General features: G+C 49.8%; 1 protein-coding gene across 6 annotated transcripts in view; it reads left to right on the top strand.

The window, feature by feature from the left end:
* The window catches only part of CELF6 (CUGBP Elav-like family member 6), a 33,383-nt gene extending 21,569 nt beyond the window's left edge, over positions 1-11,814 (top strand). For 3 of the 6 annotated variants that reach the window (XM_067752580.1, XM_067752554.1, XM_067752597.1), the window contains 9 exons: positions 6,578-6,706; positions 6,808-6,887; positions 7,045-7,188; positions 7,300-7,666; positions 7,888-7,950; positions 8,205-8,285; positions 8,372-8,515; positions 9,138-9,293; positions 10,159-11,814. In XM_067752580.1, the coding sequence (XP_067608681.1) occupies positions 6,578-6,706; positions 6,808-6,887; positions 7,045-7,188; positions 7,300-7,666; positions 7,888-7,950; positions 8,205-8,285; positions 8,372-8,515; positions 9,138-9,265 (1,136 nt within the window). In that variant the 3' untranslated portion in view covers positions 9,266-9,293; positions 10,159-11,814. The remainder of the gene's footprint in view (positions 1-6,577; positions 6,707-6,807; positions 6,888-7,044; positions 7,189-7,299; positions 7,667-7,887; positions 7,951-8,204; positions 8,286-8,371; positions 8,516-9,137; positions 9,294-10,158) is intronic. The other 3 variants (XM_067752572.1, XM_067752588.1, XM_067752565.1) reach the window with 3 other exon arrangements.
* Positions 11,815-12,432: the final 618 nt, after the last annotated feature.

Here is a 12,432-nt window from a genome sequence, read left to right as displayed (position 1 = left end):
TAACCAATAACTCTCCATTTCTCCCTCCCTCCAGCCCCTAGCAACCGTCTTTTTGTGACTGGCTTATATCACTTAGCATAATGTCCTCAAGTTTCATCCATGTTGCAGCATGTGTCAGAATCTCCTTTTTTTTTTTTTTTAACGTCTTTACTGGAGTATAATTGCTTTACAATGGTGTGTTAGTTTCTGCTTTACAACAAAGTGAATCAGCTATACATATACATATATCCCCATATCTCCTCCCTCTTGTATCTCCCTCCCACCCTCCCTATCCCACTCCTCTAGGTCGTCACAAAGCACCGAGCTGATCTCCCTGTGCTATGTGGCTGCTTCCCACTAGCTATCTATTTTACGTTTGGTAGTGTATATATGTCCATGCCACTCTCTCACTTCGTCCCAGCTTACCCTTCCCCCTCCCCGTGTCCTCAAGTCCATTCTCTACGTCTGCGTCTTTATCCCTGTCCTACCCCTAGGTTCTTCAGAACCCTTTTTTTTTTTTTTAGATTTTTCCTTCCTTTTAAAAGCCAAATGATATTCCATTGTACATATATACCATATTTTGTTTATCCGTTCATTGCTTGATAGACATTTAGGTTGCTTCTACCTTTTGACTATTGTGGATAATACTAAGGTGAACGTGAGTGTACAAATATCTCTTTGAGACTCTGCTTTGAATTCTTTTGGATATATACCCAGAACTGGTATTGCTGGATAATATGGTAATTCTATTTTTAATTTTTTGAGGAACCGCCGTACTGTTTTCCATAGCGGCTTGTACCATTCAACATTAGTGCACATACCTACATAATTTCTCCACATCCTTGCCAGCACTTATTTCCCCCCCGCTTTTTTAAAATAGCAGTCATCCTAATGGGTGTCAGTTGATATCTCATAGTTCTGATTTGCACTTTCTTAATTATTAGTGATTTTGAGCATCTTTTCATATATTTGTTGGTCATTGTATATCTTCTTTGGAGAACTATCTATTCAGATCTTTTGCTCATTTTTAAAAATTGAATTATTTTTGTTGTTGAGTCATAGGAGCTCTTTATATATTCTGGATATTAAACTTTTATCAGATATATGGTTTGCAAATATTTTCTCCCATTCTGTAGGTTGCCTTTTCACTCTGGTTGTGTCCTTTGATGCACAGTAGTTTTAAAATTTGATGTAGTCCAAAATTTCTATTCTTACTTTTGTTGCCTGTGCTTTTGGTGTCATATCCAAGGAATCACTGCCAAATGCAAGGTCATGAAGCTTTCCCCCTGTTTCTTCTAGGAGTTTTATAGTTTTAGCATTTATGTTTACATTTGATCCATTTTCATTTAATTTTTGTATACAGTACAATGTAAGGGTCCAACTTCATTCTTTTGTATGTAGATGTCCAGCTTTCTTAGCACCATTTGTTTAAAAGACTGGCACTCTTGTCGAAAATCAATTGACCATATATGTGAGGGCTTATTTCTGGCCTTTCTATTCTACTCCATTGGTCTAAATGTCTCTCTTTATGCCAGTATCACACTTTGATTACGGTAGCTTTGTAATAAGTTTTGAAATCAGTTAGACTGAGACCTCCAAAATTCTTTTTCCCCCCAAGATTATTTGGCTATTCAGGATCTCGAGATCCCATATGAATTTTAGGATCGATTTTTCTGTTTCTCAAGAAAATGCCACTGAAATTTTGATAGGTATTGCATTAAATCTGTAGATTGCTTTGGGTAGTACTGACATCTAACAACATTAAGTCTTTCAATTCATGAACATAGGATGTCTTCCATTTATTTGCGTCTTCTTCAGTTTTCTTCAGCAATATTTTGTAGTTTTCAGGATACAAGTCTTTTGCAGCCTTGTTTAAATTTATTCCTAAGTATTTTATTCTTTTTGATGCTAAGTGAAATAGTTTTCTTAATTTCATTTTCAGATTGTTCATTGCTAGTCTATAGAAACACAACTGATTTTTTTGTTGATTTTTAAAAATAAATTTATTTATTTATTTATTTATTTTTGGCTGCGTTGGGTCTCTGTTGCTGTGTGCGGGCTTTCTCTAGTTGCAGTGAGCGGGGGCTACTCTTTGTTATGGTATGCGGGCTTCTCATTACGGTGGCTTCTCTTGCTGAGGAGCACGGCTCTAGGCCCGCGGGCTTCAGTAGTTCTGGCATGCGGGCTCAGTAGTTGTGGCTCATGGGCTCTAGCATGCAGGCTCAGTAGTTGTGGCACACAGGCTTAGCTGCTCCACGGCATGTGGGATCTTCCCAGACCAGGGCTCAAAACCATGTCCCCTGCATTAGCAGGCAGATTCTTTTTTTTTTAAATAAATTTATTTATTTATTTATATTTTTAATTTTTGGCTGCGTTGGGTCTTTGTTGCTGCGCGCAGGCTTTTCTAGTTGCGGCGAGTGGGGGCTACTCTTTGTTGTGGTGTGCGGGCTTCTCATTGCGGTGGCTTCTCTTGTTGAGGAGCATGGGCTCTACATGCACGGGCTTCAGCAGTTGTGGCTCGTGAGGTCTAGAGTGCAAGCTCAGTAGTTGTGGCACACAGGCTTAGCTGCTCTGCGGCACATGGAATCTTCCCGGGCCAGGGCTTGAACCCATGTCCCCTGCATTGGCAAGCGGATTCTTAACCACTGCGCCACCAGGGAAGTCCCTGTTGATTTTTTTAATAGGAGAACTTTGCTGAATTTGTTTCTTAGTTCTAATAGTTTTCTTTTGGAATTAAAGCCATACTTGGGCTTCCCTGGTGGCGCAGTGGTTGAGAGTCCGCCTGCCGATGCAGGGGACGTGGGTTCGTGCCCTGGTCCGGGAAGATCCCACATGCCGCAGAGCGGCTGGGCCCGTGAGCCATGGCTGCTAAGCCTGCGCGTCTGGAGTCTGTGCTCCGCAACGGGAAAGGCCACAACAGTGAGAGGCCCGCGTACTGCAAAAAAAAAAAAAAAAAAAAAAGCCCTACTTGATACTCATCAGATCTGATCAGGAGACTTCGTTTCCCCTGGATATTTTCTTCACTCATTTCCTAGTCTTCCTTGGATCCTTATGCTGCAGTCATCACTGAGAATGTCAGAGCATCAAATGCTGCCATCAATAGGATCTCCTGGGTTGGTATTTGGATGGAAAGGTGGACTGGTAATTTTAGGATGTGTCTGATGGTTGGTACCCCAATGCGATTTCTTGTCCCTGCACTGTTTCTACAATCATGATATCCCACCAACATGGAAGTGAGTGGTTGTGGGGGGCTTAGAAGCCAGAAACTTGGGACTCCTTTGGGCCAACTTGGGCAGAGCCTTCTTTCTAGAACAGCATCTTGATACCTTTCCTGAGGAAGATGGCGTGGACTGACTCTGACTCTGGGCTTCCAACCCCATCATTTGCTACCTTAGAATCCCTGTACGATCAGCTGTGCAAGACAGCTTTATGGAGATGAACCTCTAGGGTCCAAACAACTTGATTTGGGTTCAAAAAAGCATTTGGTAGAAGAGCAAGGAGTATACACAGGTGGCCATCATGAAAATGCAGTTACACCGTTCAACTGTGTGTCTTTCCAACTATGTCTCAACTCCACACTGATGCTATCTTCCAATTCCATCCACTCCAGGAAAGTTGAGCCTCCCAGTTTGAATTTCCATCTTTCTAGGGACCCACCCACCACTCATGGAATGATTTTATTCAGACATTTCCAACCTACCTCTTACAGAATCCTTTTCTACCAAACTGGTATAGTTTGACCTAGAGGATATTGCATTTTCTGGGCTAAATCCCATCATCTCCATCTCTCTGGGAGCATGCATCGGCCCTGAAAATCTTCAGGGGTGTGGATTTGCGGGCTACTCTCAGGAGTCTAGCCTGTAATTCTCTTTGACCAGGTCTCTTAAGAAACTTATCCCACCATTTCAGGATCATCTGATGCTTATATTCACTGTGACCCAGATCATCCTCCTGTCAAACACCATGAAGGTCCCTGTAAAGTGGCAAAGAGGACACCAGGATTCAAGGTGACAGCTGTGAAATGGGCAGCATAGAGATTAGCCCATAGCCCAACCTCATTTCAATTTCAAATTCTGTACAGCCCAGTAGTCTAGAACCATAGAGTCAGTGCCCTATCATGGAAATGGAAATTCTTAATTTGGGAGACTCTCACTGGAACAGAAGGATCAGAGAATTTCATGGTCTGTGACATGAGCTGTGACTGACCACCATCATCAGAAAAGAGCAGAAAGAGGAAGAGCAGATGAAGGATCGGACCACTGTTCACACAAACCTCTTTACTGTCCTGGGGGCTCCATCTCAGCCATGACCTCTCTCTTCCTACCTAGGGCTACCTGGATGCTGTTCCATGTGGCATGACAGCTTACCTAGGTGCTGTCATCATCTTGCAGACCCTACCCAATGTCACAGCTGCACTATAAATTAGGGCATCATGAAGCCCTGAGACTCTGGAGACCCTAGGATCTTCTCCAGCCCCTCCTGGGCCTCTTGTAGACGCATGGGCATAATTTAGTTTCATAGCTCAGAACAATAACAATCTCAGAGGGTTTGATTCCCTGACCAAATAGGGCCTGTCTTCCAATGTCAAGGCAAAGCCACCATCAGATTAGTCAAGAGAATCATGAAAGACCTTTCCTGACTTCTCAGGTTCCTGAAGAGAATGATCTCAGATGCCTCTTCATACACCATGTGGAATTCTATTTTCTGTCTTTTAGGTCAGTGGTTTACAAAGGACTTTCCTTGGAGCCCCCTCTAGGGAGTACGAGGGGAAGATGAAGCAAGAGGAACTCCAGCCCTCCTCCTACTTTTCTGCCTTTTCCAAGCAGTTCTACTTTTCTCTTACATTTTGAGCTTCATCCTAATATTTTTGTTAGAACAATGGATTTCACAGCTGTTTTAAAAGGTTAGGAAACCAGTGATCCATTCCAAGGGCACTATTCTGTGGCTAACCCTCCCAGGAGTGAAGTATACCCACTGGTTTGTACTCTCACCACAGAAGGTTGGTACCTCTACTGGAATTCTGGCCACAAGTACATTATCTATCCTTTCCCCATCAGGATTTCTGGGCAGTAATCCTCTGGACAGAGGGCAGGATTCTGCTGAAACACACTCTGTCCCATATAAGCCACAGCTCCTGCTCTCCATACAGACACAGCATTAACAGGCAGGCGACAGATACCAAGGTACCCAGGGCAGCCCAGGCTGAACCCCACACCATCCAGGTGAAATATGGACACACACACATAGCCTTGTTGGAGATTCCCTCCACTGCTAATTTTGGCCTTTTCACTTTCCTTTTCACTGTCACCCAGGCTTCAGTCTATGACCTTCACCAGCCTTGTTTCCTTTGCACTCAGGATCCAAGGACCCCCATCAGCCTGGCCAAGCTTGTCAAAGAGTGAAGGAGTTTGGGATGGGTTTTCTTGGGCTTCAGGATCTCAGAGGTGAAGTCTGAAGCCAGATTCCCATCCACTCTTTCTCTCCCAACTTGTATTACGCCGAAGAAGCCCCATCTCAAAATCAGAGACTTACCTTGGTGCAGATGAGAGAGGCTTTGACAGCAGGACCTGTGGGCTGGGCTCCTCTATCACACACTCCTGGATAGTGCTCCTGAGGCCCGACTTGCTGGATGTGCAGCTAAGCCCTGGTTTCCAGCCCCAGCTCTCCAGCTTTCTCCAAGGTCACGGGGCCCAGCTTACGGCCCCTCTCTGGGCATCTCTACCATTCCCATAGGAAGGGTGGACACAGGGAAGGATCCTCAGGTGGCCATCCAGGTCTATAGGCAGAACCTGTTCTCCCATAGCATGAACACCTGGGGAGAGATCAAGGCAGGAAAACAGGGGAAGTCAGAGAGGAGGCGGCAGGGCTCAGTGAGGGCCCTGGAAGCTCAGTGAGGGAATAAGGGAGGTAAGGAAAGGGGTCATGAGTTCAGTAAGCATAGTGGGCAAAATGCCAATGTTAGAGGATCAGGAACCCAAGCTTCCTGTTCTCTTTAGGCCTTTGGGAGGGGCACGCAGGTTGAGTTGGGTGCTGGAGTTGGGGATTCATCATTCCAGTGCTCATGGTCTGGGGTTGAGGCAGTGCAATGAGACAACTGCTTTCTGTGCTGTTTTTTTTGACCCAGAATCCTGGACTCTAGCCACTGCCATCAGGCTTATCAGGAGGGTGTACTTATCTTCTCCAGACCCAGTATGAATACAAGGACTCCTCTGAGGACTCCCCTCCCTTAATAGGGCTGAAATGGTCCAAAATAGCATTTCCCAGACTCTAAGAACAGAAAGGTCAAACATATAAAATGATGCATGTAGGGCTCTATCCAACCAAAAATATGGACTGAATCATTCCCACAAGAGCAACAATGAGTTCCAGGACCCAGGTTTTCCTGATGGAAATCTGGAGTTTCTCTCCTCCAGATCTGTCTGTAGGTCATCCTGCCCCTCAAAGAAACCCAACCTTGTGGCCCCAAGTGAGTAGGGCCTGCTCACTCACCTCTTCCCAGAGCCAGACCGTGGTTAACTATCTTCCTAGGCTCCTCCTGTTACTCTGGGGAGTCCAAGAGGTCTTAGGGTTCCCAGGTGACTCCTGGATTTGTCCCCAGAGGACCGAAAACTGTTTGTGGGTATGCTGGGCAAGCAGCAGGGTGAGGAGGACGTCAGACGCCTGTTCCAGCCCTTCGGCCACATCGAGGAGTGCACCGTCTTGCGGAGCCCCGATGGCACCAGTAAAGGTGACTTGAGCTGACCCCTGGATTTCCTGATGACCCCGCCTCACTCCGGACCACATGACCCTTTGGCCTCTGTGACCTGAGCCACCTCTATCCTGCCCCAGGCTGTGCCTTTGTGAAGTTCGGGAGTCAAGGGGAAGCTCAGGCGGCCATCCAGAGTCTGCACGGCAGCCGGACCATGGCGGTGAGGGCGGGCGCCAGGGCCCGGGGTGAGACCAGGGGTCTGGGGACTGGCTCCTCTTCCCCACATGCCGGGGAAAGGGCCTGAGGAGCAAGGCCCTCGGCCCAGGGCCGGGGCTGAGGTCTAGACCCGTCCTTGCAGCCTTCCCTGCCTTACCCAGGGCGCCTCGTCCAGCCTCGTGGTCAAGCTGGCGGACACGGACCGCGAGCGCGCGCTGCGGCGGATGCAGCAGATGGCGGGCCAACTGAGTGCCTTGCAGCCGGCGCCGCTGCCGCTGGGGGCCTGCGGAGCCTACACCACCGCTGTAAGTGCCTGGCCCGGTGGGCGCGGGCGGGCAGCGGGTGACGGGGGGTGGGGCGCCGGGGCAGATGCCCGCCGCTGGGCCCTCCACACCCGGCCTTCTTCCCTCCCAAAGATCCTGCAGCACCAGGCGGCCCTACTGGCGGCGGCGCAGGGCCCGGGCCTCGGCCCGGTGGCCGCAGTGGCGGCACAGATGCAGCACGTGGCGGCCTTCAGCCTGGTAGCCGCGCCGCTCTTGCCGGCCGCAGGTACTGCGCGCAGGGGGCGGGGCCCGCGGCGGGGGCGGGGCGAGGCGGGGCTGCGGCCTGACTCTTCCACTTCCTCGCCACCTGCAGCCAATTCCCCGCAGGGCGGCGGCCCCAGCACGCTTCCGGGTCTCCCGGCGCCCATCGGGGTCAATGGATTCGGCCCTCTGACCCCCCAGACCAACGGGCAACCTGGCTCGGACAGTCTCTACAATAACGGGCTCTCTCCTTACCCAGGTGGGCCCCCCTCACCCGCTCCGCCCAAATCTCCCCCAAAATGGAGTGGGGAGCGGGGGTCTGGGGGGGGCGGGTGGCAGGGTCTGGTCTCCTTGAGAAGGGACTCCTCCTCCTTCCCTGCTACCTCTCACAGCCTCCCTCCACACTCCCTGCGTTCTCACCTTACCCTGCCCGCCCACCAACCCACCTTCACTGTGGGCCTTGCGCCCCTCTCTCCCCAGCCCAGAGTCCCGGCGTGGCTGACCCCCTGCAGCAGGCCTACGCTGGGATGCACCACTACGCAGGTTTCACTTGGCGCTACGCGGCCTGGGGGGTTTGAAGGGCCCCAGAAAGTAATAGGGAGATTTGGGGGTGGGGGGGTTAGGCTCTGTGCTGAGGAGTCCGACCCTCCTTTCGCCCACCCTTGGACCCAGAACGACCTTTCTAGGGGTGAGGGTTACTGTGCACTGGCTGAGTTGGTCAAAGGTGGCCAGGCAGATGGGGCCCTGATTGGGGGTGGCTCCTGGGGGTCACTGCCCACTCCCACCTCTGTCTCCAGCAGCCTATCCGTCGGCCTATGCCCCAGTGAGCACAACTTTTCCCCAGCAGCCTTCAGGCCTGCCCCAGCAGCAAAGAGAAGGTGAGGGACAGGGGTCTGGAGATCAGGGCCTGGTGGGGCTGGACTCAGGATTCCTCCCCTGAACCAGCCTGCTCCTGTTCCTGCAGGCCCCGAAGGCTGTAACCTCTTCATCTATCACCTGCCTCAGGAGTTTGGTGATGCAGAACTCATCCAGACATTCCTGCCCTTTGGAGCCGTTGTCTCTGCCAAAGTCTTTGTGGATCGAGCCACCAACCAGAGCAAGTGTTTCGGTGAGCTGAGCCCCATCCCTAGGCCTCTCCCACTCCCAACTTCGAGATTCCTTACAGACCCTAAGACTGTACCTCCGGAAGTCAGTGACTCCTAGAAACTGAGTGTATAGCGCTGAACAGAGTCACAGACCAGTGATGAGGCTAAGCCCAGACAAGGGACAAGTCTATTTCAGGTTCACCTGGGAAGGTCAGGTGTCTGGTAGATCTTCAACCAGGTTAGACTTTAGAGTCTAGCCAGGGCAGGTGGAGTCTGGGTCTGGGACCAGAGATCCCCTCCAACTGCAATTCAGAGGACCAGAATGGGGGCTGTGGAGAGAGAGAGTTTTCCCACGCCAGGGAAAGACAGGGAAACACCCCATCAACACACTACCTGCCTCCCCAATACACACACTCAGAATTACCTCCTGTCCTTCCAAGAATCACACGTTTAGGAAACTCAGGCCACTTGCCTGTGTAAGTACGAGCATGTGTCCGTGTGTGTGCACACGTGCAAACACTGGAGGGTGGAGGAGTACTGATTGATGGAACTGGCCTGAGGGGGCAAGGAGAAGGGGCTGGTCATAGAGAAAGGAGGCCCTGCCACGCAGAGTTCCCAGCTAACCTCTCTGCACACACCCTCCAGGGTTTGTTAGCTTTGACAATCCAACCAGTGCCCAGACAGCTATTCAGGCCATGAATGGCTTTCAGATTGGCATGAAGAGGCTCAAGGTCCAGCTAAAGAGGCCCAAGGATGCCAACCGGCCTTACTGATCTACTCTCACTGACCAGCCACAGAAAGGTGAGTCCTTAGTGGAGCCCCGGCAGATGGGGCCTGAGTGATGGAGGCGCTCCCAGCTTTGATATTCCTTTTGGGATGCTGGGGGCACCGACCCCTGAAAAAGTCTGGGAGAGAAGAGCCAGGAGTTAGGAGGAATCCTCAGTCTGAGGCTGTGTTTTTCCTTCAGTCTAAGGACTGAGATAAATTAGACAAAATTCCTGCCCCCACAGTCTGGGAGAGACAATTACAGTAAGATCCAACCAGTTCGTTCCACTCCAGAGATAGCCACAGGGGACCATAGTAGAGAATTCCTGTGTGGGGAGGGCAGGGGGGTGGAGAACGAGACTAGAAAAGTAGGTTTGTGCTAGCTTGTGAAGGGTCTTAAAGGCCATGAGTTTGGACTTTATCCTGAAGATGGTAGAGGACCACTGAGGAGTTTAAGCAAAGAAGGGACAGGATGTAAGGGCTGGGATAATGGCAGTGAACATGGAGATGAGGAGAGAAGCAAATACACTGAAGATGCAGGATCTACAGGGTGTGGTGGTGATGGGGAGGGCTATGACAAGCCCTCAGGTTTCTGGCAGGGCCGGCTGCCTGTGACTTTTAGAGATTGCTGTCTCAGAAGATCCACAGGACCCTGCCGCACTTGAACTACCCCCAGGGAGCACTCTGGAGGGGGTGCTGGGCTGAGGTCATCTGCCCAGGACCCAGGGTCTGGCTTCAGTGGAAGCCTGAGGTCCAGCCCCTCACCTGAGCCTGAGGTCCAGCCACTCACCTGTCACGGATAGGGCAAGCTGCTCTTCTTGTCTTGCCCTCCAGAGTGATTTTTTCCTTTTTTTCCCTTTCTCTCTCCTTATCAATTAATACCCAACATTGGAAACTGAAGAGTGAGAAGAAAGGAAAAGAAAAGCACAGAAATGCTTGAGCAGCCCTTCCTGAAGGAGCAGCCACAGATGGAGGTGGACCCAAGGCCAGTGCCTGGGCTCAGGCCACTTTCAGGATTGTTTTCACCAAGTGGGTTGTTCTGTGCCTGTGATGTAGAGCTCAGGCTGGCAAGGCCGCTGGGGCTGGCTGAGGACTGACTGTCTAGGGGAACCAGCAGAGGGCCTTGGGGGGTGCCAAGGGCTTCTCCACAAGGGAAGCCCAGATTTACTTCTTTCAAAATCATATCATTCCTTAGAGTTTAGGGACCAAAGGACTATTGCTTTTTAAAGAATTATATATATATATATATATATATATATATATATATATATATATATATATATATATATATATATAAATTAAAACAAAGAAACAAAAAAATCACAAGAGAAACAAAAAGGACAGTATAGAGTCTAATAAAAGCTGCCTTTAAATATCCCTAGGAGGCAGGGTGAAGGAGACCCTTGAAGGCCCCAGCCTAGGCAGAGGAAGGCTGTGGAAAGATTGTTCTGTGTCTCATTCCCTCTTAACGCCCCCCACCTCCACCCCACCACCTTTTAAAAATAATGAAGGACTTGAGGTCTGGGCTCATATGCAGGTAACAAGAGAGTTATTGAAGCAGTGAACCCACAGTTCCCAAACTCAGAGAGCATCCACGAAGAGGCCTCAAGGAGGGGCTCTGGCCTGCCCTGCTCTTTGCCACCCCGAAAAACCCCTTAAGCCAGCAGGGGTGGGAACCTGCCTTTCCTTCTTGACAGCCTTTCCCGTGGAACCACTGCTTCCTCAGGCAGGAAGAAAGGGAGTTTGGACTGCCCCAGCCTTTCCCTTCCCCATCCAGTTAGACAGAGGCCCTGCCTTTGGCTGAGCCGAGACACCTCCTGTTTCCCCTCACCTTGAGCCAGCCCCAGTGTCCCCTTGCTCCAGACCACCTTCTGTCTCTAAGTTTGCCCACCGGTAAAGTAGATTCAGGATATATGTAGAGGGCTGTGACAACAGACTTGGAAGGTTCGCTACTGTATATACTGCCATTGAGAAGGGGATAATTTTCAATATGTAGAAGCTTCAGAATTTAGAGGTCCCTCTTTACCCAGGACCTGGGAGGGAAGTAGATGTTTTGCCAAAATACTTCATCATTCCTTTAAAAACTACATCTTTCCTATGCAAGAGTGTCTCAATGTGCTTATCCAAGGTGCTTCTAGATGGTGAGCAGTGTTCAGCTTAGAAGTGGTGTGTGCTCTGTCTGTCTGTCTTTGTCTGTCTGTTGTATACAGTGGGTACCATATAAAGCTGATCGATGGTGGTGCTTCCTGCCTGCTTCTGTGAGATGGGCAAAAGATTCAGCTTAGAGCACCATGACTCACTTGCCTTGGTCAGCCTTTCCTGGGCCTGCAGGGCCTTGCACATAACTTTTCCTAGGAGGATAATTTTCCCTCTACCCCACAGACCTGGATCAAACTAGTCTGGGGCCCCAGCTGTGTGGTGGGCACTCTGGTCCCTAGATGTTGCTGAGACTGGAGGCCTCTGATCTGATATCACATCAGACAATAAAGCATGTGGGGGCGGGGGCGGCGGGTTCCTCCTTAATAAGAGTTTCTAAGAAAATTTGTTCCCACCTGTTCCTCTGTCTTTGACTCGTTTTTGGAGGGAATGGAATGAAAAATAACATTGCCAGGTAAGGTGTGGTAGTTCACAGGGCTGACACGTAGACTGACCACCCTGGACACAGATGGGAATGTTAACACCTGCACATTCAAACAGCTGTTCACATGGAGGCATAGAGACCCGTCACTGCTAGGTGCTAAGCCCTGAGAGCTGGGGGAAGGACGGTCCGATAATGTAGTGATAATGGAGGGCCCCAGAGAGCCTGTGATAGCAAGAAGAGTACCGAATTCAGACTTGACTGGTAAGGCAGGTCAGAGAAAGGTTTACTGAAGAAGATGAAGGAGGGGAAGGGTCTTCGAGAATGAACTGGCACATATGCACAAAGCCATTTGGACAGCCGCATCATGCTGATAAATTATTGGCAAGAAATCATAATGATTACCGTTTATTCAGTGCCAATTATGGGGCAGACAGTGGGCACCAAGATAAGACCCTTTCCCATTTCTAACTCTACCCTGAACCTTAACTCATCAAGTCACGTCAAGACACAAACCAAAATGGCATTTGAAGTATCTTGTTTCATGGTTAGGGGCTGGCAGACCATGTATAAATGTTGCAGAGGTTGGCAGGATCT

Source organism: Pseudorca crassidens, chromosome 1 (genome assembly GCF_039906515.1).
Source record: "Pseudorca crassidens isolate mPseCra1 chromosome 1, mPseCra1.hap1, whole genome shotgun sequence".
In the NCBI taxonomy this organism is placed as follows: Eukaryota; Metazoa; Chordata; class Mammalia; order Artiodactyla; family Delphinidae; genus Pseudorca; species Pseudorca crassidens.
The sequence above is the reverse complement of the archived record's forward strand: the minus strand, read 5'-3'. Positions and strand labels throughout refer to the sequence as shown.